This window comes from Eucalyptus grandis, chromosome 11, assembly GCF_016545825.1.
Source record: "Eucalyptus grandis isolate ANBG69807.140 chromosome 11, ASM1654582v1, whole genome shotgun sequence".
Lineage (NCBI taxonomy): Eukaryota > Viridiplantae > Streptophyta > Magnoliopsida > Myrtales > Myrtaceae > Eucalyptus > Eucalyptus grandis.
Genome location: NC_052622.1, coordinates 34,259,598 through 34,284,629, shown reverse-complemented (window position 1 = coordinate 34,284,629; position 25,032 = coordinate 34,259,598). Strand labels below are relative to the sequence as shown.

At 39.3% G+C, this 25,032-nt stretch overlaps 3 protein-coding genes and 1 pseudogene across 3 annotated transcripts; all 4 read left to right on the top strand.

The window, feature by feature from the left end:
- Positions 1-5,505: 5,505 nt before the first annotated feature.
- LOC104427813 (metalloendoproteinase 3-MMP-like) lies at positions 5,506-6,654 on the top strand. Its single transcript, XM_039304237.1, has one exon. It carries the CDS (start codon positions 5,526-5,528, stop codon positions 6,471-6,473), a length of 948 nt encoding a protein of 315 aa, XP_039160171.1. The 5' UTR covers positions 5,506-5,525; the 3' UTR covers positions 6,474-6,654.
- A 4,779-nt stretch (positions 6,655-11,433) lies between these two features.
- LOC104426223 (metalloendoproteinase 3-MMP) lies at positions 11,434-12,433 on the top strand (the record flags this gene model as incomplete). Its single annotated transcript, XM_010039204.3, has 1 exon — positions 11,434-12,433. A coding segment is annotated over one exon (831 nt), but the record flags the coding sequence as incomplete, so codon positions are not given.
- Positions 12,434-16,048: 3,615 nt separating this feature from the next.
- On the top strand, positions 16,049-17,108 carry LOC120289902 (metalloendoproteinase 3-MMP-like). Its single transcript, XM_039305291.1, has 2 exons — positions 16,049-16,162; positions 16,809-17,108. Exons 1-2 carry the CDS (start codon positions 16,049-16,051, stop codon positions 17,106-17,108), a joined length of 414 nt encoding a protein of 137 aa, XP_039161225.1.
- A 4,441-nt stretch (positions 17,109-21,549) lies between these two features.
- Positions 21,550-24,742, top strand: LOC104427812 (annotated as a pseudogene).
- Positions 24,743-25,032: the final 290 nt, after the last annotated feature.

The following is a 25,032-nucleotide window of genomic DNA, read 5'->3' as shown; positions in this document are numbered from 1 at the left end:
GATTTGATCTCCTTTAACAAAGCCTTACTAGGGAAACAAGCTTGGAGGTTAGCTCAAAATTCATCATCTTTATGATGCCAAATCTTGAAAGAAATGTATTTCTCTCAATGTTCCTTTTGTAACGCAAGGAAAGGCTCACAACCCTCATGGGATTGGCAGAGCATTTTAAAGAGTCGTGAAACTATTTAGCCTTCAGTGATGTGGTCAAAAAGAGGGAGAAGTAGACTATCAGTGCAATAAGTTGTGTACGGCGCTCACTTTGATGCTAAAAGTTTCCGTCAGATCACTTAAGTGCCAAATCGGAGAAAAAACGATCACTTGGTGCCACCGGTGAGAAATTCTGGCCAAAATGATTACGTGGCTTTTATATTTAAAAAAAAAAAAGAATCGACGTGGCTTAAGATTGTCCACGGTGGATGGCATAAAACGACGCCGTTTTCCTTTCTTCGTAAGAAACGACGTCGTTTCTTGCCATCTGCCATGGATTCACATAAGAAACAACGCCGCGTTACTCCATAGCAAAAAATAACTTCGCTGAAGAGAGAGTAAAATAGGGTTCATATACGGTTCTCGACATCTGCTGTAGCTCACTCACCCATCGTCGCTCACCCACCGTTGTTCGCTCGCCGCCATCGCTCGGCCACCACTGTAGTTGCACCGTTGTTCATGGTTGTTTGCTGGTTGCGTCGCCAACTCTCACTCACTGAGGTTTGTCATGTTCTCTACGTTGGTCAATTTAGTGAAAAAATTTAGGGTTTCGATGAGCAAGTTAGGGTGCGGAGGGTAAATTGAGGGCTCACCTCAGAGGGAAAGCAGTGGAGAAAGTGGTGGGGATGTTTTATGGGGACGGAATAGAAAAATCAAGGGCGTAGCCAAAGAAGAGTGCTCCAAAGAAGAAGAAGACATTGGGTATAGCTACGAAACAACCATCCAAAAAGAACCCAGCACCAGTTCCATCTCAACCAACGATTTGGAGTAGTAGTGATGATATGGACCAACATATGACACATGCTTGAACAAAAATAGCCGCTGTCAAAAACAAGGAAAAAGAAAAAGAGATGATAGAAAGCCCAGTTAAAGAACCTGCACATCTAGTTCAAAAGAGTGCTCGAATTATGAATCAATTCAAAGCTCTAAGAGGAAAATGAGATCGGGGTGTTGTTAATATTAACTGATGGAAGGGTGCTGGACATGGTCTCTTTTCATGTTTTCTTTTTTTAGGAAGGTGCTGGATATTATATCATTGATGGTAGTTGTTGCCTGCATATTACCATTGTTTTTTTTTTTTTTTAAGAAGGTGTTGAACTTTCGGTAATTGGGGAGTGAAGTTAGACATGTTTTTCTTTTCTTTTGTAAACAATCAATCAATGTTAATGATAAGTACTAGAATGACTATTTTCTCCTGTGTTGGTTTCGACTAGAATGCTAGCAAGTCAGTTATGTTGTATATTTATTTTTGCTGTTGCTGCAATGTTGCCATTGCTGGTTGAGATTGTGGATTATAATGAATTTGTGAGGTTCTGGTTATATGTGCTGCTACAAGAACATTTTGGATGCTGGTACATTTTGTTACATCAACACTTGTATGGGCTGGTGTAAGAAGATGCGCCAGCAACCTAACTGGTGCAAGAACAAGGTGCAAGTCAAGTGACGTTTGGCACTAACATGTTCTTTTTTAAAAAACTTGTGCAATACAAGTGATCACTTTGTAATCGCGACTGACACTTAAATGATCACTTTTATAAAAAATTTATACTCAAGCGATCACTATTTTACAACTTATGGCACTGAAATGGTCAATCGTGAATTTGCCACAATCCCTTAATTTTGCCATGGTTTGCAATTGCATCAAACCAGCAAACCAGCAAACTAGCAAACCAACAAACCAGCAAAGAGATACCAAATTTATGCAGCAAACCATTATATGTGAAGCAAAAACTAACCAAAATAAATATTGACAATACACAACTAAACAATAAAATTTTTAAGTGCTCACAACTAATGTATTCCAAAAGCACATTCCATTGAGCCATGATTTGCAGTTGTAGCAAGCCAGCAAACCATTATATTTGAAGCAAAAACTAACCAAAACAAATATTGACAATACACAACTAAATAACGAAACTTGTAAGTGTTAACAATTAATACATCACAAGTCCAATCTTGTATTTTTACCATAGATTACAACAACAAAACTTTCTGCTCCATACAAAAATTGCAGCAAACCAAAAACTTATTTTATTTATAAATAATCAAATACAAGTGCATATTTCACGTCTTCGACTATGGTAGACATACAAATTTCTTATCATTAGTCACTTCATATTTGAATAAACTACCCAAGAGAATAAGAACACAATCAACGCTTGATAAAAGTTTCTTTCAATTTTCAGCATTGAAACCTCCCTCTTCAAATGGTCCACCAGAGATGTTAAACCCTTCATTTGAGCTTGCTTTGAGTCGACATTCTCCAACTTGTTCATTATCTTAGGTGATAGTTGATTTCGGCCTTCAAGTAACTCCAATATCACCTATGTCGCTCAATCAGAGAATTTCTTATCAACCCATTTGAAATATTGGCACTTTGAGCCTTTTCTATATCTGCCGCACCCATGGAATCTTCTCTCGGGATTCAACCAAGTCCAAGATGTTCTTCTCGAACTCGGTAACCCACAATAACAATAACACTCACCGTCTAATTCGCTTTTCTTATAGGAATGTGAGCCGCTGCTGAAGCTTATGTCCTACATTTGCAAGAGTGAAATGATAACTTTGGGAGAAAATTGAAGTATGCACTCGAAATAGTTGAATTGGGGATTTATGGTTTTCAACTTCCAGTTCTAGTCAAAATTGGGGATTTAGGGTTTTTTATTTGGGGGAAAACGGTAAACAACGTCGTTTTGTTCTTTGTATGCTGATTGTATTCTCCGCCGATCCACGTTGGCATGAAAAATTAATAAAAAACTGCCACGTTGGATTTCCGGCCAACCAAATTGGCGGTGGTACCAAAATGATTGTTTTTCAAAAATTTTGGCACTTAAGTGATCCGATGGAAACTTTTGATACCAAAGTAAATGCTATACATAACTTATAGCACTGATGGTGTACTTCTCCCGTCAATAAGAACGGGTGAAAGTATGAGTATTGAAGAAGATAGATGGCTCAAAAGAGGAATCATTGGAGGCCAGCAAATTGTAGAGAACCAACAAAAGTTGTGGATTTGATTTTGAAAGAAGAGATTCGATGGGACGAACAGACCCTTCACTGTCTGTTTGATGTCCAAATTGTTAACAAAATATTAACAATCCTACTGAGAAGCCAGAGCACACAAGACGAGTTAGTATGGATTGGTACAGAAACAGGCCGGTTCATAAGGAAGAGCGTGTATAATATGGATAGAACAGCCACCATTCAGAGCACAAAAAAGCAAGCGTCAACATCTACTCAGCCACCTCGTGAGCATTGGAACAAAATTTGGCACATGAAAAGCCCTCCCAAAGTCAGAATATTCACATGGAGTATTTGTCATAACGCTATACCTACTAGAGAAAACTAATTCAGAAGACCCACGTGTCCATTCTGTGAACATGAAGCCGAGATGGTAGAGCACCTATTCTTGCTATGTTCCTGGACTTCACGGATATGGAGTTACCCTACATTACAAAGTATAATCTTAAGGCAAGTGCTGTCAAGGATTGATGTTTGGATACAGCAATTTAGAGTGAGAACTGAGCATCCACCTTCCTTTAAGATGGTTGCAAGTGTCTTGTGATATATCTGGAAGGCAAGATGTGATTTTGTTTTTCGCAACCAGCGTCCAAATCCAATTTTTCTAGTGGAATCAACACACAATATGCCCAACAACTGGAGACGATGGAACCTTGAGCAATCGATGAGTCAAGTAGAGAAGACGAACTTATCTCTAAGTTGGATTCCACCAAAGGGGCGAACTTTAAAGTTGAATTGTGATGGATTGTATAAGGAAGGAGAGACCCCTAGAGCCATAGCTTGCGTCGTTCGTGATGAGTTGGGGAATCTCTTGGACAGAGCAGCCAAAATAGTATTGGTGTCTGTCTTCTACTCTACAGGCGAAAACCGTTGCTTTGCCAGAAGCCCTCTCTCTCCTCGTGTCTAGAAGTGAAGAACAGCTGCAACTGGAGTCAGATCGCTTGGTGTTAGATGATCTAGTGAAGAGCGCAGCAGATCACTTGCCTTGGGAAGTCAATGTGCTTATCTCGGGAAACCGTGACTTAATGGGCCTTTTTATTAATCCGACGATTGTCTATTGTAGTTGAGAGTAACCGAGTAAAGGATTGGGTTGCCAAACTTAAAAACTCAACCTTTTACTTCCTAATTGGGTAGCACAGCCCCTCAGCCACTGTGGACTTGCTTTGTCTTGATGCTCCTATTGTAAGCCTGAATGTTTAAGACCGTTTTGGTTCAATAAAACTTCCTTTGACCCAAAAAAAAAAAAAAAAACAATGCTAAGGGGCGGTGGCTGTTGCTCCATATGATGGTAGACTGATGATTAATTAGTTATCTCAACATTGCCTTATCCTCAATCAAGTTAATCGCATAAGGAGATATAGAATTCATAGAGGGTCCCACTAAAAACACAAATTTTCTTATAGATTGATTTGCACTATCATCGGTAGTACACCGCATCTTTAATGGAAGGGATGATTACATAAATGATTCTTGAAAATTGATTAAATGTCCAATGTCATATTTGAACTTTTAATTTGTTCGATGTAGTCTTTAAATTTTGGTCCAATGTATAATATCATCCTTAAGCTTTTAGTTCAATATGGTCCTTAAACTATTGGTAAATATTCAATTTAGTTCCTAAATTCCATGAAAATCATGCAAACAAAAGGATTATGTTGAACATTTACTTATAGTTTAAGAACTATATTGAACAAATTAAAAGTTTAAAAATGACATTGTACATTATACTAATGTTTGGGAATTATATTACATATTAGAAAGTTCAGGGACTACTTGCGTTTAATTAAAATAGAATGCACCTATACAGCATTTGTGGCTTTTCACACGCAATATAGGAATCCCACGTGCCGATTCTTTTGAATTATTCAGCATTGTGTTTGGCTCGCGATACTTAAGTGGGGATCAAAGACTAGGTCAATGTCTGCGAGGCTGTCTCTATGAAATACATAAAATTAACAATTGAGTTCTAACAATATTACTTCTTCGGTTCCCAGTCTTACACGTCTTCTTCTCAAAGACCTAGTAAAGGTCGTTTTTAGTACCGTACTCAGGGTTTCTTTCCTCGAATTCCCAGTCTTATACGCGTTTTTCTCGAAGATCGATGCGGTCGTTGTCTGTTAGTACGTACTTGCGGTTTCTTCCATGCTTGAACATTTCAATTTCAACGGGACCTTATGACCTAGCTACTGCTACACCTCAAAAGGGGCATGTATCCATAAATAGGCCTCCTTCGATACGGCAACAACGCACATAACATTCATTCTCTGCTAGAAGAGTGCGCGTTCATCAGTTCAGCCATGGATGCTATGTTCTTTTCCACCTGCTCATACTTGCTCCTCCTCACTTCCCTCTTTCACGCCGCTTCAGCACATTCAGATGACCAAATGAAATCGCCCTTTGAGTTCCTCCAGCACCTTCAGGGATGTCACAAGGGCGATCATACCGGAGGCATTCGCGAGCTCAAGAGATACCTCGAGAAATTTGGTTATTTGAATTACAACCAATCCGGTCATCCGACAATCCATGCCGACGACGACGATTTTGATGACTTGTTAGAATTTGCTGTTAAGACGTACCAACTCAATTATCATCTGAATGTCACGGGAACCTTAGATCCCCAGACTACGTCCAAAATGATGAGACCGCGATGCGGCGTGGCGGACATCATTAATGGTACCACCCGCATGGGGTTCGGAAAGAAAGGGCGGAACCTCCGTGGGATCGGATCTTTCCATACCGTGTCTCACTATGCGTTCTTGGAGGGAAGCCCTAGATGGCCGGCCTCTAATTACCATCTCACCTATGGCTTCCTCCCAGGGACCCCAGAGGCTGCCACGGCCCCAGTTGCCCGGGCTTTTGCCAAGTGGACCTCGGTGACACGCTTCACTTTCTCGTACGTCCAGGACCATCAATTTGCCAACATACAGATAGGGTTTGCAAGAGGAGACCATGGAGACGGTGCACACAACAGCTTCGATGGCCCCGGAGGAACTCTTGCGCACGCGTTTCCGCCAACAAGCGGGCTGTTCCACTACGACGCGGATGAGAAGTGGGCTGTTGATCCACCCTCCGGCTCGGCCGCTTTTAACGTGGAGACGGTGGCTTTACACGAGATCGGTCACCTCCTTGGGCTAGGGCACAGCGATGTTGAAGGGGCCATCATGTACTCCTCCATAGCTCCTGGGACTACCAAAGGTCTCCATGCGGATGATATTCAAGGAATCAAGGCGTTATACAACTTTTGATCAGGGGTTTGAATTGATTCTCTTTGTGGGTTTTGAGCAAGGGAAGCATTTACTATTTGGTCATAATTTCCTTCGATTTATACGTATCATTTATTTTTAAGGTCCGCTACAATCCATATAATGTATCTTATACAACTTTGACTCCCTTCTACAATATGGAGGATGGGATTTTGCTTGTGAAGTTTGAACTAGTCGCAACCGTACCATCACAAGCTATTATCAGAATCTTGACACTCTACACAATGTATAAGTAAAGCCACCCGATTGATCTCGAAGGGTCCTTTATAGCTCAATCCTAGTTTTCGCAAAGATACTATTGAAAGCCGAGCGATGCTTCTTCTAACGCATGTCAACCCAATTAATCATCAACTTCAAAACGTCAATCTCCAAGACGCCTTCCATATCCCCGTATTTCTGGGTTCCATCCACGCATGTTCTTGCTTTGCTGTTCTACTTTATGGTATCGGAATCAGATGCCACTAATGTCACCTCAAGAACATAGCAGAAGTATCTCACCCTTCATCTATAAATGGAACTTCCTTCACTGTACCACCTCAACTGAGAATCATGCATCAAAATTCGACAATACTCCCAGGCGTATAACTGGCGGGAACACCACCTCCGATGATTACTTTTAAGAATGGGCGGGCCTTTAACGAATCCGGAAGTGGGCTCTGCTTGGCCAGAACCAGAACAATCTTCCTCGGCAGAAGGTTGAAGCAGTGTCGGTGCCGATCTACAGAGCCTGAAACGGGGCTCCGCTCGGCCACTGTCTGGATGATCTTCCTCAGCAGAAGGTCGAAACAGTGTCGGAGAGGGATTATAAAAAGAACAAAGCCCGTGGAAGATTGGCTGAGTTTGAAGCTTATAACGATGGCTTTGTTAAGCAAAAGAAGGGGAAATTTCGCCCGAGCAAATGGAAGATCCACAAACGGTTCTAACCGGCATCCAGATCCGCTAATGTTCATGCAAGAATTATGAATTTGGTCATGGCATATAGTAGTACTTTATTGTGTTATAGTATTATACTTGCTCTGTAACAAGGCTTTGAGTACTATCCCCCGGCTTCATAGCAAATTTTGGCTAGTACTAGTAATGGAGATTTTTCTTGTCTAAGAAGACTTAATAAATGATTCGTTTCTTTTTCTTTTTTGGTGATAGGAGTTGGGGGGGGTAATGAATTGGAGCTCAAGCGGATCGACCTGCAATGGAAGGGCGAATGTAGTAAACAAAAGAACTGAAGTAGAGACACCGGATGAGGCAACTAAGTACAGGAATCGAGTGATCTTACTAAATTGTAACTTATAGGAAACAATTGGCAAAAGAACAAAGTATTTTTATGAGTCCATCCTTTCCGAATAGCAAAAAGATATAAACCATGCCACATGAAAGGTCCTTTCTTAATTCTTGGATAGGCAACACAAACGACGAGAAAATTAAAAGTACTGAGTTGGAGCTCAAGCGGATCGACCTGCAATGGAAGGGCGAATGTAGTCAACAAAAGAATTGAAGTAGAGACACCAGATGAGGCAACTAAGTACAGGAATAGAGTGATCTTACTAAATTGTAACTTATAGGAAACAATTGGCAAAAGAAAAAGTATTTTTATGAGTCCATCCTTTCTTTCTTTTTTTTTTGAAAGGTAATAAATATATTGATGAAAGATCAACTGAACAAAAAGATCACGGCATCAAAACCCACACTCAAAACACCAGATCATAATGAGTGGAAGGATGCCGGGATATAAAAGCCACAGTCACGGCAACCCACTAACAACTAGAAAGGAAAAGCACAGCATGAACAACTGGTGAACATATACAAAACGCCCTCCGATAGGGAGAGAACCATCCTCAAGATGAAAGGAAGGGAATTAACGCTCCCTAGAAAAGATGACCAGGTCAATGCCCCAGCTCCATTGTAGCCTTCTATTCCTGATGTTATCCTCAACATTTCTAACAGTGATCGCATTATCTTTGACCACTTTAAAGAGATGGTTCTTCATAGCCAGGACAAAAAGAGGCTGTTCTCTGAAGAGAATGATGTTCCTGTTGTTTCAAATAATATGACACAGCTCAAGCTATGCACTTATAAAACTCCTTTCCCATAAGCATGATGGTGGCCCAACGGAGATTATCCTCCCATGCCCTGTTACGCCATGCAGATTGCATTTGGCCATCCAAAAGAAGGCAACCTCGGCCGTGACACGACACCCAAAAAATAGATGGTCAATAGAATCAGGTACATTGTTGCAGAAGGCACAAGCACCGCTATCTATTCTACCATGCGACAATAAACGAGTCTGGGTGGGCAACTTGCGCTTAGCTATAAGCCAAAGGTTTACTTGATACCGTGGTATAATTTCATTGTTCCAGACGAACATATGCCAAATGTCCTGAGTCCTCTTCCACTTGAAGGTATGAGTCCATCCTTTCCGAATAGCAAAAAGATATAAACCATGCCACATGAAAGGTCCTTTCTTAATTCTTGGATAGGCAACACAAACAACAAGAAAGTTAAAAGTACTAAGAGTGAAGACAATCATGTCCAATAATGTAAAGGTGCTGGAAATTTAAATATAAACAGGAAAATAAAATTGAACAGCTGGTTTTTTTTAATTGATCAACATTTTCTTCTACAAACTACAGTACAAGTGTCTCTACCTACTGATGATAGTTAACAACAGTAAAAAAGAAGAAGGAAAGAACACACCTCACATGACTCTTACAATTCAGCAATCTTCATTTACAAAAGGAATCCACTCTGTCATTTTGACAGCTATGTCTTCACTACATTAACAGTTGTGTCATCCCCACTACTTCGACAGTTATGACTCTCCTCTACTTCTCTACAATTGTCACAATCAGTTTCTCACGAACTTCTTAACTCCACTACTCGATGGTTGCATTAAGTCCCCCCTTTTGCGGTTATCTTCATGACAAGTTACATTCAAAACTGTTGGCTCCAACACTTAAATGGTTACTCCATCATCACTCTGTCAACAGCTACATCATTCGTGGCCTTTTGTCACGGAGTCAACCTTGCTTGTCGCCAGTGTACTCCTAAACTTAATTATTTTAAATCGTATTTTCTGTCAGTTAAAACTAGTTTTCTTGTCGACTAACTAAATTTGCCAACTAAAAGCTGTCAACGCTCAGCCAATTTTTCTTCGGTCGAATTGTGTTCATTCTCTTCTAGTCCAAGTCAATGGTCAAAGACTTGGCATTTTTTCGTGTCAACACGTTCATACATGAAAGGAGCCGAATTTTTCTTCGTTAGCAGTTGCAAGGGAGGAATTGTACAAGGGGAATTGAACAGGATCGTTAATTAGTATTCTCACGATTATCATCCCCATTTTCTTTTTTTTTCTTAAAATCAAGGTTAATTATTAATTAAATGGAACAAGATTGCAAGCCACGAATCACTTCAATCGCTCATAGGCTCCTAGGAAGCTTCTTAGGGCCTGTTTGTTAACCATCAAAATAGTACTTGATTCTGATTTTTTGTTCTCGGGAGCAGTTTGGAAACAGAATCGTGTTTGATAAAATTTTTATTCCTGGGAACAAATTTTTATTTTTTTGTTCTCAGAAGTAGATTTAGAATAGAATCAAGAATAATAAAAAAAAAATATTGATTCTTATTCCCGGGAACAAATCTAAGAATCAAGACCATATTTCTCTTCTTCTTCCATTTTCTTCTTCTTCCTTTTTCTTCTTCTTCATCTACCGCCATTCCACGGTTGTTGTTTGCCGCTCACCGTCGTCGGTTGCCGGCAACCGATCCGGCAAGCTCGTCGAAGGCAAGCCCAACCATTGGCGAGGCTCGCAATATGGCCGAGCCTCACCAATGGCCAAGCAGGCCTTGCCCAGCCTCGGTGAGGCTCGCCTAGCCCCAGCGAGGCTTGACCGACGAGGGCCGGCCTCACTGAGGGCCAGTGACGCTTTGGTGAGGTCGTTGCTCTCGTTTGGTAGAGAGAAAGGGAAAAAAGAAAAGAAAAAAAAATATTTAAAAATTAAAAGAAAATGATTTGGAGTAGAAATCTTGAGCACGATACCAAACGCAATTTTATTCTAATATTAGAAATTTTGAATAGTTACCAAACGGCTTAAAATACTTAGAAATTATTCATAGGAATAGATTAAAAAAGAATAATTTCTAATCAGAATTTATTTTCGAAAACAGAATTGTTACCAAAAATGCTCTTAGCATGCTTAGTAAGCCAACATTAACTTCTCCGAGGAGCAAAGTCAAAGTCAAAGTCAAAGTTTCCAAGACCGGCTTGCTTTGACTGTATATCTTTTAGCACAATTTTACAAAAAGCAAATGGGGTGAAAAACAAAAAGCAATTCTATTCCGTCCACTGTGAATAGAATAATCAAAGCCAGCGAATGTATAATCTAAACGACGCGTTTATGTTGGTTCATGGAATTTGCTGCTGGTGCCCATTTTCCTAAATAACAATATGACAATACTATAAACATTGCTAGGAATATAATGAAAGGATTAAATAGATAATAGCTATAGAGGAGAAGACTGTGAAGGTCTTTTGTTAGGCAGGGGTCTGCTCGACCCCTCAGAAGCTTCTCATTAGCATCCAGACCATCCAGAAGATCGGTAACCACGTTTTCTAGATTGTCATTTTACGAAGACCTGAAAAGTGGTGAATAACCTTGAACATTTCACAAAGTTGACTCGTTCTCTCTCTCCTCACGAGTCACGACCCTGTTATGGCCGCGAGCGACACGATGCCAAGAACTTTCTTATGTTTCCACAACTGGAAAAAGCCTATAAATAGAATCTCGCAAGGGATGGAAAATGCACACAGAGTACCATCCAAAGCAAAGTGCAATCTCTCGAGAATTTCCGCAATGGCATATCCTAAGTTCTTGTCCACAATCTCATGCCTGCTTCTTGTTTCTTCTCTCTTCTTCCAATCGGTCTTAGCCCACTCCGATGACCAAAAAAAAACCCCTTTGAGTTCATCAAGCATCTCCAAGGATGTCACAAAGGGGACAAGGTCAAGGGCCTCCAGGAGCTCAAGCAATACCTCGAAAAATTTGGGTACTTAAACTATAACCAATCCAACCTCCAAGGCCACGCCGACGATGAGGACTTTGATGAGCTTTTGGAGTCCGCCGTCAAGACCTACCAACTAAACTACCACATGAAGGTCACCGGGAACTTAGATTCCCAAACGGTGGCTATGATGACGACGCCTCGGTGTGGCGTGGCGGACATCGTCAACGGCACCTCGCGGATGCGGTCCGGCAAGAGAACGACCCACCACGGCTCGAATAAATTCCACACCGTTGGCCACTTCACTTTCTTCGATGGAAGTCCCAAATGGCCATCCTCAAAGTACCACCTCACCTATGCCTTAGATCCTGGGACCCAGGACGACGTGTTAGGCCCCGTCTCGCGGGCTTTCAAGACGTGGGCTTCTGCAACGCACTTCACATTCTCCCAATCCCAAAACTATGAGTCCGCGGACATCAAGATTGCGTTTGCGAGGAGGGACCATGGCGACGGCGCCCCATTCGACGGCCCCAGTGGAGTCATAGCCCACGCGTTTCAACCGACCATCGGTGTGTTCCACTACGACGGGGACGAGCCGTGGTCCGTGGTTCCTTCCTACGACTTGGAGACCGTGGCTTTGCATGAGATCGGCCATCTTCTTGGGTTAGGGCATAGCTCAGTCGCGGGTGCCATAATGTATCCCAGCATAAGTCCCGGAGTCAGCAAGGGCTTGCATGGCGATGATGTTCAGGGAATCAAAACCTTGTACGGCGTTTGACTAGGTTACAGTATATATTCTATCTTTCACTTGAGCATATTAAGTGGAGGATGTTTAGGCTCTGAACGTTACTAAAATAATTGACTTGGCTAAGTCACGCGTGTTTTTTAGGCCATTACGAGGGTGTAAACTCAACAATTAATCATAATGTCGTCAATCATTACATCAAGACATTTGTCTTCGAGTTCACTAGTAAAAGAATAATGTCAAATGTTCACATCTTGCTTTCATGACAAGTTTACATCAACACGTTTTCTGCTTTCGGGTCGTTCGAATTGGACTAAAAGAAAAGTTCACTGTTAAACATTCATTCGGTGTCTATGCTTTATTTATACTAGTGTATGAACATTCATTTTGTGTCTATACCCAAATCGGGCCATAACAATACACTCAGACTTTGTCCCCCTCTTGTGCTTCTATCTTATTTCAAAAGGTGTATTTTGAGTGAAAATAACCAATTACGAGTTAAATAAGCACATATATAATAAGCATTCACAGAACGGAGTGCCATGTCTGTCGTATGCAATAATATACATTCGCTTTTATTCTGTACAAACAAAAAACTCACGTCCACCTATTTTTTGTTCTTGAATTCTCTATCGTAAATTTACTCTCTTCTGGGTCTTCTCAAAGAATAATCTTTTAAGTCAATTGAATGGGGCTAAAAAATTGGACCTAGTTTAGATTGGAACCGACTCGAAGTGGAGTTCAAGGGCACCCGGAGTGAGCAAAAGATGTTACGTGTGTGCGAGGATGTAAGTCGCACGTTCCAAGTAAAGGGATGGACTTTTGGAATAAGTGGAGGATTTTGGATCGACTACCCTAGGTCTGAAATTGCTTTTCGGACGTCCGACCACCAGGACGCGCCTCGAAGCATCATTGGACTTCAGATGTCCAGCCATATCTCTTTCCAGACGTCCAATAGGGGCCGCAACTTTATCGAAATTCAACGTCCGTGCCTCTTTAGGTCGATGCCCGAAGCCGCAAGGGATTGATTTTTAAATAAGTGTTTTTGACCAAATTTATTAATCAGTCCGACAAGCCTGACTCGAGAGAAGATCTAGGAAGTGCCAAGGATTGAGAGTGTTTGAGCAAACACCTGTAGATCTCTTATCTAATGTTCATCGTTGTTAAAATATCGAGGTGTAATTTGGGTTGGGAAACACTTTATTAAGGGTATAATTCTAGCAATTGCATTGTCTTAATCTTGATTATAGTCGAACATTCTCTTCCTTATCCTCTTCCTGTGAGAGTACGCACGCCGGTCCAATCATGTAGCTCCTTCGTGGTTGGTTTAATTTCATCATTTATTTTTCTTGCTCGATTGTTTGAGTTTGTTCCACGCTTCCCCAATTTTACCTAACGCAATCCATAATACTTTTGAATCAATGATGATAACAACGCATTTTCTTTTTCCACCATTTATATCCTACTTTTGTCCTATCATGAAGGTCATAAAAAATCTTTTAAGAATGCCTTACACACCTCTTCTGGAACTACCCACAACTTCTCCTTCACACATTGCTTGCTTTCAACTTATAATTAGGTCAATTTTTCTAAGTCTTACGAAGATGTACACACCACGATAACGAACGAGTTTACTATAATAAAATTTTCCACTTCCTAGTCCTTACACGTCTGCTTTGATGACCTATTTATAATCGTTGTCACGTTGTACCTTTTTCTTGCCCCATGAACCTTTCAACTTTTCGACCCTCTCAAGTCTCATGTATTAGGTGGACGCACTTGAGAGATATGTAACTACAGAAACAACATTCATCGAATTAATTTGTCTAGCTGAGAATAGTGTGTTAATCAAACGGCATTTAATAATATTTCTATTTTCGAAAACAATTTCTAATCATAAATAATTTTTTTTTATTCCCTAGAATAGTTTTTGAGTAAAATGATATATTTGATAACTGCACAAAACTTTTAAAAAGAAAGAATAGGAATGCATTTTAAACAACCCACAAATTTTTCTATGATGTAAAATTTCTTTTAATTTTTTAATAATTTTTTTAGATTTTTCTTTTTTCCTCTCTTCTTCCGATGGCGATCGGTGATGTGTGGCTGGTGAGCGCAACTCGGCAACCAATGACCGATAGCTGGCGGCAATGGTGATGACCAATTAGAAGAGGAAGAAGAAGAAAATAAAGAAAATGACTTATTTCAGAAATTGTTTTCAAGAATAAGAACCAACTTTTTTATACTTCTTTTTTCTGTTCTAAATATATTCCCTAGTGACTTTTTTATTTCAGAAAATAGAAAAATTAACTAATTTTACCAAATAAAATTTTGTTCATTTTCTATTCGAAGGAACAAAAGAACCAAAAAAATAAAAAATAAAAAAAAAAAATTTGAAACTTTATCAAATGGAGCCTAAGAATGCATTTAGCAACATTTATATTTTTTCGGAAATAATTTTTATTCAGAAATAGTTTTTCTATGTATATTCCTTGGATGAGTTTATGAGTAAAAGAACGCATTTGGTAATTATATAAAAATTTTATTCTTAATAAAAAAAAAAAAACAGAATACGTCTAGCGCAACCCTAAAAATTTCTATTTCCAATTTTTTTTCATTTAATTATAAAAATATCAGTGGAGACTTGGCATTTCAATTTTGAATAAAATGGGACTTTTGTAATGATTTAATTGATCAAGATATTCTAAGATGTCCTAAGAAAATCCAACATAATAGTTAGTCAAAGATGGTTGGCCCAAAATGGTAGTAGAGAGTCTCACTAATTTATAACTCACAATATAAAGGAAGTTGATAATAAATTTTTGGACATTACAATAAACAAGTACATAAACCTTTGAGTTTTTTTAGCTACAAGCAAGTGTTGCTTGGAATTGCCGAACTTTCACGACATAGTCTTGTTTCTAAAAGAAAACGGCATTCAAAAATTCATATATTAAAACTCTAAAAGCTTATTTAATTTTGAATCCAATTTTCATTTTCATCAAAATATTTTCACTTTTTTATGCTAAACTAGAATTAACACTAAAATCTAGTAAAACAACTCAAAATCTAATTTCTAAAATTTTTGCCAAATTTCTGTTTTTTTCTTATTTTATTATGAAAAATGGAGACTTGGATTAGGTTAGGAGATTGAACTTTGTGTCGATTTTGGAAGGACAAGCATTGGGTTATGTTGAGTTTGTTTTTCGAAAATGAACTTATTTCCTCTTCTTTATTCCTAGGAAGAGAGAAGTAAGTTTTTTCTATTTTTTTATTTATATTCTAAATCTATTCATTGACCACTGATCGGGAAATAGAAAAATTAGTTGACTTTCCCAAATGGATTTTTATTTTTTTATTGTTTCAAAAACAAAACAAAAAATAGAAAAATTAGTTGACTTCCCCATTCCACCTTCTCCCACTTGCTCCTCCTTCTCACCATCCATGCCGTTTTAGCACATTCCCATGTCCAAATCAAATCAGCCTTTGATTTCCTCAAGCACCTTGAGGGATGCCACGAGGGCGACCACGCCCTAGGTATTTGCGAGCTCAAGCAATAACTCGAGAAATTCGATTACTTGAACGACAACCAATTTGACCATTTGATCCACACTGGCAATGACGGCTTTGACGATATGCTAGAGCACGTGGTCAAGATGTATCAACTCAATCGTCATCTAAACACTGCTTGAACTACAACCAATCTGAACATTCGGTCCACACCGGTGATGACGACTTCAACGATTTGCTAGAGCATGCCATCAAGGTATATCAGTTCAATCATCATCTAAATGTTACGAGAACCTTGGATCCTCAGATGGTTTTGAAAATGATGATGCCGCGGTGTGGCGTGTCGGATATCGTCAATGGGACCACTTGGATGGAGCCCAACAAGAAAGGCCAGAACCTCCGTGAGGCCAGAACCTCCGTGGTCTCGGCTCCTTCTATGCGGTGTCTCACTACAAATTCTTTGAGGGAAACCCTAAATGACCAATCTCACAGTACCAAATCTAAAGTGTCGGTGTAGTCAAGATACCGAAACATTAACTCGTCATAATTATTCTTACAAATAGGAATCATTTTGCAATTTTCAGAAATGTGGCGTACATGTATAAGGATTGTCTTCTTTCTTTCTTTTATAATTATTATTTCTAATTAAGAAGTCAATAAGTTGAAAACGTTAGGAGAAGCCTAATGCTCAGGCTGATGTCGCTTCAGCCTCTGGAATCAGTCCCTTGTTTTTCGGATGGCATGGGGTCGTAATTAGTCTTTCAAGACATTATTAATCCTCTAAATGATCGGATTTACAATGGTGAGAAACATTCTAAGACAACATGAAAAACTCCTAACCTCCTCCCTGCCCTTGCTTGAATAAGGCAAAAAGCACATTCAAGAAGTTACTAAGAATTCTTTTGGAACAACTTTTTCGAGGGACTTTAGAGAAAAAGTTAAATCGTTTCGTGAGTTTTTTATGGACCACTTTAGAGAAATACTAGTACTAGCATTTTCGGTATGCTATTGTGGGATTTAATGATTCTATTTTTTTCTTCTAATCATGCCCTCATTGATAATTGTAGGGAATCGCTAGGTGGCCGGCTTCTAATTACCATCTCACCTGTGGCATGGAGAACAGATTCAAAGGGCCCGGAGGAACTATTGCCCATGATTCCCCACCAACTAGCAGGCCATTCCGCTACGACGCGGACGTGAGGTGGTCTGTGAATCCACCCTCCGGTTCGCCCGCTTTGGACTTGGAGGCCGTGACTTTCCGCGGGATCGGTCACCTCGTTGGGCTAGGGCACAGCGGTGTTGGAGGGTCCGTCACGTACTCTTTCAGAGATCCTACATATCAAGGGCAAGCTTTATACGACTTTTGACTAGTGGATTAGATTGAATCTCTTGTGGGTTTTGAGCAAGGGGAATATTTACTATTTGGTCAAAATTGTCTTCGATTATCCATATTGTTTTTTTTTTTTTCGATTATCCATATTGTTTATCTTTACTTTTTGTTGCAATAGATAAAATCTATCGCATACAACATTGGAGTTGAGGATTGTAATGATAGAAAAATATAATATTCTGTTCATTATCAAATGAAGAGTACACGAGCTTTACAGGATAATAAGGAAATACGCAGAATACCCTATCATCTCTCAAATATATTTCCGGTATTTTTAAAAGGATATTAAAACCAAGTGATGCAGCTTCTAGAGACAAAAAAGGAAAAAAAAATATCTGGCGCATTATGACACGATTAAAGTGTCTAGTTTATGACGTATCGGTCAAGGAATAAATCTCCGAGAAGCCTTGGACGCTGCCCTATATCTGGGTACGTTCGGCACATGTTCTTGTTCTGTGTTTCAAATATAGAAAAGGGAATCAGATGCTGTCAATGTCACTTCAAGAATATAGCACAAGCATCTCACCCCTTCACGTATAAATGGAAGTTCCTTCGCTATACCACTGCAAAGGCGAAAACATGCGTCGAAGCTTAGGAAATACTCCCAGTTCCATCCCTGGCTGGACCACCACCTCCGATGATTACCTCGAACACATCTCGAGAATGTCAAAGACGCTTAGCGTCAATCCCGATATCCCTCAATACCCGAACGTGTACAGAGCCTTCAAGAATGAGCCGGCCACCAACGAAGTCCAAAACGGGGCTCTGCTTGGTCAGTACCAGAATGATCTTCCTCGGCAGAAGGTCGAGGCAGTGTCGGAGCGGGACCATAAAAAGAATGAAGGCCGTGGAGGATCTGCTGAGTTAGAAGCTAATGCTGATGGCTCTGCTAGGCAAAAGCCGGCGAAGCTTCAGCTGAGCAAATGGAAGACCTTCAGACAGTTCTAACCGGCATCTAAATGCACTAGTATTGTTCATGCAGGAATAAATTTGGTCATGGCATGTAGTCGTACTTTACAGTGTTAAAGTGAGTGTTGTAGTTTCTTACACAGTAGTTTACAGTTGCTATGTAACAAGGCTTTGGGCACTGTCACTCTGCTTGATAGCAAAAAGAGATTTTCATGTCTCGGGATACACACTATATAAATGAATTTATGTTGAGGAAAGACAAACATCTTATTCATCACAAATTAAACTTCCTACAAACTGGAGGGAAGTTATGGATTGGAGCTTAAACGGATCGACCTGCAAAGGAATGGCAAATATAGTAAACTAAATAATTGACGTAGAGACACTGGATGAAGCATCTCAGTACAGGAACCGGGTGGTCTTTCACAATCAAAGGGATCGAACTTAACAAGTATTGTCCTGTTCTTTCATACCTCTTATTTGCTAACGACTTGATTTTTTTCTTAGATGGAAAGGTGAAAAAGTGCCAGAACTTAGCTTGGATTCTGAATTAATATTGCTATGCTTCTGTGCAAGCAATTAACTAAAACAAGTTTAGTATTTCTTTTAGTGTGGGCTGTCCACAGAATTTGAGGAGAGTTATGAGCAATGAGTGGAGAGTGCCTAAAGTAGAAAAGAAAGGAAGTACTTGGGGATCCCGTCTGATTGGGGAGTTTCTAAAATGCATATGTTTGCTTGGATTCTAGCCAGAGTTAATACAAAGCTTGAGGGGTGGAAGGAGAACTTGTTGTCAAAAGCGGGGAAGGAAATATTAATTAAGGCTGTGGTACAAGCTTGCCACAATTTGCTATATCTATTTTTAAAATTCCTATTTTATCGTGCCAAACCATTGAGGAAAAAGTTGCTGCTTTTTGGTGGAGGAATAGTGAATCAGAAGATGGACAATACTGGAAGAAGCAGGATGTGTTAAAAATGAGGAAAGATTCAAGAGGAATGGGATACCGAGATTTGATCTCCTTTAACAAAGCCTTACTAGGGAAACAAGCTTGGAGGTTAGCTCAAAATTCATCATTTTATGATGCCAGATCTTGAAAGAAATGTATTTCCCTCATTGTTTCTTTTGGAACGCAAGGAAAGGCTCACGACCCTCATGGGATTGGTAGAGCATTTTAATGGGTTGTGAAACTATTTAGCGTGGGTGATGTGGTCAATAAGAACCAGTGAAAGTATGAGTATTCAAGAAGATAGATGGCTCAAAAGAGGAATCACTGGGGGCAACAAATTGTGGAGAACCAACAAAAGTTGCGGATTTAGAAAGAAGAAATTCGATGGGACGAACAGACCCTTCACCGTCTGTTTGATGTCCAAATAGTTAACGAAATATTAACAATCCTACTGAGAAGCCAGAGCACACAAGACGAGTTTGTATGGATTGGTACAGAAACAGGCCGGTTCATAGTGAAGAGCGTGTATAATATGGATAGAACAGCCACCATTCAGAGCACAAAAAAGCAAGCATCAACATCTACTCAGCCACCTCGTGAGCATCAGAACAAAATTTGGCACATGAAAAGCCCTCCCAAAGTCAGAATATTCACACGGAGTATTTGTCAAAACGCTATACCTACCAGAGAAAACTAATTCAGAAGACCCACATGTTCATTCCGTGAACAAGAAGCCGAGACGGTAGAGCACCTATTCTTGCTATGTTCCTGGACTTCACGGATATGGAGTTACCCTACATTACAAATTATAATCTTAAGGTAAGTGCTGTCAAGAATTGATGTTTGGATACAGCAATTTAGAGTGAGAACTGAGCATTCACCTTCCTTTAAGATGGTTGCAAGTGTGATTTATCTGGAAGGCAAGATGTGATTTTGTTTTTCGCAACCAGCAACCGACGACCAATAGCTGGCGGCAATGGTGATGACCAATTAGAAGAGGAAGAAGAAGAAAAGAAAGAAAATGACTTATTTTGGAAATTGTTTTCAAGAATAAGAACCAACTTTTTTTATACTTTTTTCTTTTGTTCTAAATATATTCCCTAGGGACTTTTTTTTTTATTTCAGAGAATAGAAAAATTAACTAATTTTACAAAATGAATTTTTGTTATTTTTCTATTCCAAGGAACAAAAGAACCAAAATAATAAAAATAAAAAGGGATAAGTGCATTGGAAGTCCTAAAATTTATCATGAAAGTGCAATTAAGTCCTAAAACTTTTAAAAAGTGCAATTAAGTCCTAAAACTTGTCATAAAGTGTAATTAAGTCCTAAAAATTTCAAAAAATGTAATCAAGTCCTTAAACTTATCAAAGTAGTTCAATCTAAGTCTTTCAATTGATTGCACTTTTTAAATGTTTTAAGACCCGGTTGCACTTTCGAGATAAGTTTTAGAACTTATTAAACCTTTTGAAAGTTTTAGGACTTAATTGCACTTTTTAAAAGTTTTAGAACTCAATTGTATTTTCATGATAAGTTTTTAGAAATTCTAATGCACTTATCCCAAATAAAAATTGAAACTTTATCAAATGGAGCCTAAGAATGCATTTGGCAACATTTATATTTTTTCGGAAATAATTTTTATTCATAAATAGTTTTTTCCATGTCTATTCCTTGGATGAGTTTATGAGTAGAAAAACGCATTTGGTAACTATATAAAATTTATATTCCTAATTAAAAAAAAAACAAGAATGCATCTGACGCAACCCTAAAAATTTCTATTTCCAATTTTTTTCATTTGATTATAAAAATATCAGTGGAGACTTGGCATTTCATTTTTGAATAAAACGGGACTTTTGTAATGATTTAATTGATCAAGATATTCTAAGATGGCCTAAGAAAATCCAACGTAATAGTTAATCAAAGATGGATGGCCCAAAATGGTAGCAGAGAGTCCCACTAATTTATAACTCACAATAACTCACAATATAAAGGAAGTTGATAATAAATTTTTGGACATTACAATAAACAGGTACATAAACCTTTTCAGTTTTTTTAGCTAAAAGAAAACGGCATTCAAAAATTCATATATTAAAACTCTAAAAGCTTATTTAATTTTGAATCCAATTTTCATTTTCATCAAAGTACTTTCACTTTTTTATGCTAAACTAGAATTAACACTAAAATCTAGTAAAACAACTCAAAATCTAATTTCTAAAATTTTGGCTAAATTTCTGTTTTTTTCTTATTTTATTATGAAAAATGGAGACTTGGATTAGGTTAGGAGATTGAACTTTGTGTCGATTTTGGAAGGACAAGGGTTACATCGAGTTTGTTTTTCGGAAATGAACTTATTTCCTCTTTTTTATTCCTAGGAAGAAAGAAGTAATTTTTTTCTATTTTTTTTTTTTAATTTATGTTCTAAATCTATTCATTGACCATTAATCTGTTTTGGGAAATATAAAAATTAGTTGACTTTCCCAAATGAATTTCTATTTTTTTATTGTTTCAAAAACAAAACAAAAAATAGAAAAATAGGGGAATAGAAACGTCACTAAACATGGCCTAATAAACCCCATTCCACCTTCTCCCACTTGCTCCTCCTCCTTCTCACCGTCCATGCCATTTTAGCACATTCCCATGTCCAAACCAAATCAGCCTTTGATTTCCTCAAGCACCTCGAGGGATGCCACGAGGGCAACCACGCCCTAGGTATCTGCGAGCTCAAGCAATAACTCGAGAAATTCGATTACTTGAACGACAACCAATCTGACCATTCGATCTAGGGGTGTCAAAAAAGTCCGACTTGACCCAACCCGACCCGACCCGAACACAATCCGAACATGAAACAAGTATGGTCTTTATACTGTTTGAGAGATAGACAAAACAAGCAATGAATATATGTTTAGGGTCGAGTAGGGTCGGAACATTGTTCGACCCGAATTACGATAACTCCAAATCCAAACAAGCAAACAAACATGAACAGTAAACACGTTCTCATCTTCCTTAGCTCTGCTTTCTTCTCCGATGACGTGACTGTGCCTTCGCTCACGACTGCCGGAACCCTAGCCGCCGCTGAATTAGTCGATCGTTGCCGTCCGTCGACACACCTCCGCCTCGCCATCGCCGTCGCCACCCCTCGTCCCAACGCCGGAACCCTAGCCGCTGCCGAATCAGTCGATCGTTGTCGTCCATCGCCAAAACCCTTCCCCTTCCCAAATCCCTTCAACTTCGGTCCCTCAAGCTCTTCACTTCACACCCACGTCTATTCTCTCTCTCTCTCTATTGCTCTTAAGTTTTAGCGCCTCTCCTTTGAATTGGCTTTTTGTCTCCATTCGTTGCACTCTCTTTTCACAGAGAGCGGGGGAGAGAGAGAGGGAGGGAGGGGGGAGATTCATCGCTCAGGTTGGAGACTATGGGCCAGGTACGTCATACATACCGATGATGATTAAAGCTTTGAGTTTTTCTTGCGGTTCTTTCTCTCTCCCTGTCCCTCCCTCCCTTTTTCTCTCTCTGTCTCTCTGTCTTTTCTTTGTTCTTTTTCTTCTTGGCCTTTCTCCCTTCTTCGTTCCAAATGCTTCGTCTTTCGGAGAAAATATTTTCTGGGTTTTGTTCGGGGTGGGGGTTGGAATGGACGGGACGAACGGCGAGGAGGATTGGTGGGAAAATCTCGTTCTGGGGAAGGAAATGCATTCTTGTGTTTTCTTTTCACGCTGGTCTTGATACCAAAATTCAATAACTACTTATGGAAGTGTTTTGTTTGAAGAAAAAAGCTAAGGTTACTCAGTGTTTTGTTCAAGTGCCACTAAATTCAGTAGATGGGTGTTGAATTTTTGTAGAATGGTGTAGAGATCAGTTATGCAACGCTAGCCACTTTCATGTATCCATGTTCGATTTGCTCTGTTTTGTGCTGCTATCCATTCTTTTTAAGTAGATTTATTGCGAGTTCATTACAAAATTTGGGCTGAGAATGAAGTACATTCTATTGGATTATCAGTTAGATGCATTTTCTTTGTAAATTCAATGCTCACCTCGATTAATAGTTAATGGCAAATGATTCTAGCTCAAAAAAAGATCTTGAATCTTTTGAATGAGCTCTAGCCATACCAGTTATTGCACTTGCTTATCTTTGATTATGTGGTGTATGAGGATGATGTGTAGCACGGAATTTTGTTCTAGTAGAAAATTTCGGAGGGATGGTGTTGTGGGTTCTGGTGTGGAGAAGTATGTCTTAGGAGTGAAAGTGTTTGTGGAGCCAACCCATTTGAATGCAAACTAAAGGGAGAGGACAGAGGAGAGACAATTTAGAAGTTGCTTTCTCTTTCAATATATTGCAGGGGACATTGTTTTAATATTTGTATTTTTGTATATCTTTATTGCATAACTGAATGTTTTACCATCACCATTCATGTTCTTCTAGGATTAAAGATTAAACAACTTGATTTTTTTGCAATTATTTCCAAAAATGGGGTTTGGCAGCTGGATCTTCTTAACTTGGTCGCTCTGTACAAGGTCATTATTCTTTTGGCTACTCCTGATGGCATCTTATGGTGTAGAGCATGCTCAACTTGGCTGGTTTAGTTGCTTGACCTTTCTTATGACTGTTTGCTTCTTGAGATATTATGTAAGAAGAACCAAGAGAATATGGATCCAAGGACGTGGGTCGATTGAAATATGTGCTCACAGAAGTCCATTGCTCTCTGGTTTCATTTCATGGAGCTCATTCCGACATCAGTAACTATTTCAGGCTCTGTGGTTAATGTACGAGCGAATAGAATACCAGTTGTAAATTCTCTAGCTTTTAAAAGGGTTTAACCAACCCCAGAAAGAAGAAGAAAAAAAAAACCCCAGCAACCCGACTTGACCCGACCTAAACCGACCCGAAACACAATAGATGGTCTAATGTGTTTCAGGTCAGTTCGGGTCGGTAACAACAAAACCCAACTCGACCCAACCCATTGACTGTTACGAAATCGCATGTCGATTCTAAAAATAACGCTCACAAACAATTCACCAAAGAATATAGTTCACTCAAACACGGAAAATTTGTTATCGAAAATCATCCAAACCCGGCTTCTCCGTGTTGGCACTCTACAAATCCACTAGATTTCGAAAAAAAGTTGGAATACAACGATGATCTTCTCAATATCATGGCACAAAGAGATTGAGAACCCTAAACAAGAAAAAAAAAACCCACTTTTTTCTTCTTTTTTCTTGCCTCTCTGTTTCTTTTTCTTTTTGTCTTGACGGCTAGGGTCTTGTCATTATTAATATAAATGTATCACTTTTAACCTAAAAGTAAATATGATAGAAAAGACAAAAAGACCCCTAAAAATAAATGTTTGGCTTCATCTATAACATTGATACCCCTAATTCGATCCGCACTAGCAATGACAGCTTTGAAGATTTGCTAGAGCACGTGGTCAAGATGTATAAACTCAATCATCATCTAAACACTGCTTGAACTACAACCAATCTGAACATTCGGTCCACACCGGTGATGACGACTTCAACGATTTGCTAGAGCATGCCATCAAGGTCTATCAGTTCAATCATCATCTAAATGCTACTAGAACCTTGGATCCTCAAGACGGTTTTGAAAATGATGATGCTGCGGTGTGGCGTGTCGGATATCGTCAATGGGACCACTTGGACGGAGCCCAACAAGAAAAGCCAGTGGTCTCGGCTCATTCCATGCGGTGTCCCACTACAAATTCTTTTGAGGGAAACCCTAAATGGCCAATCTCACAGTACCAAATCTAAAGTGTCAGTGTAGTCAAGTTACCGAAACATTAACTCGTCATAATTATTCTTACAAATAGGAATTATTTTGCAATTTTCAGAAATGTGGCGTATATGTAGAAGGATTGTCTTTTTCTTCTTCTTCTTCTTTTTGTAATTATTATTTCTATTAAGAAGTCAAGAACGTAGTAAGTTGAAAACGTTAGAAGAAGCCTAATGCTCGGGCTGATGTCGCTTCAGCCTCTGGAATCAGTCCCTTGTTTTGCAGATGGCATGGGGTCGTAATTAGTCTTTCAAGACATTGTTAACCC

What these genes read in the sequence shown, in the direction of transcription:
- LOC104427813 (XM_039304237.1), top strand. Translation starts at nt 5,526, where the DNA reads ATGGATGCTATGTTCTTTTCCACCTGCTCATACTTGCTCCTCCTCACT.
- LOC120289902 (XM_039305291.1), top strand. Translation starts at nt 16,049, where the DNA reads ATGGTTTTGAAAATGATGATGCCGCGGTGTGGCGTGTCGGATATCGTC. An exon ending in GTGAGGCCAGAACCTCCGTG is followed by an intron (nt 16,163 to 16,808) that starts GTCTCGGCTCCT and finishes TGATAATTGTAG; the next exon opens with GGAATCGCTAGGTGGCCGGC.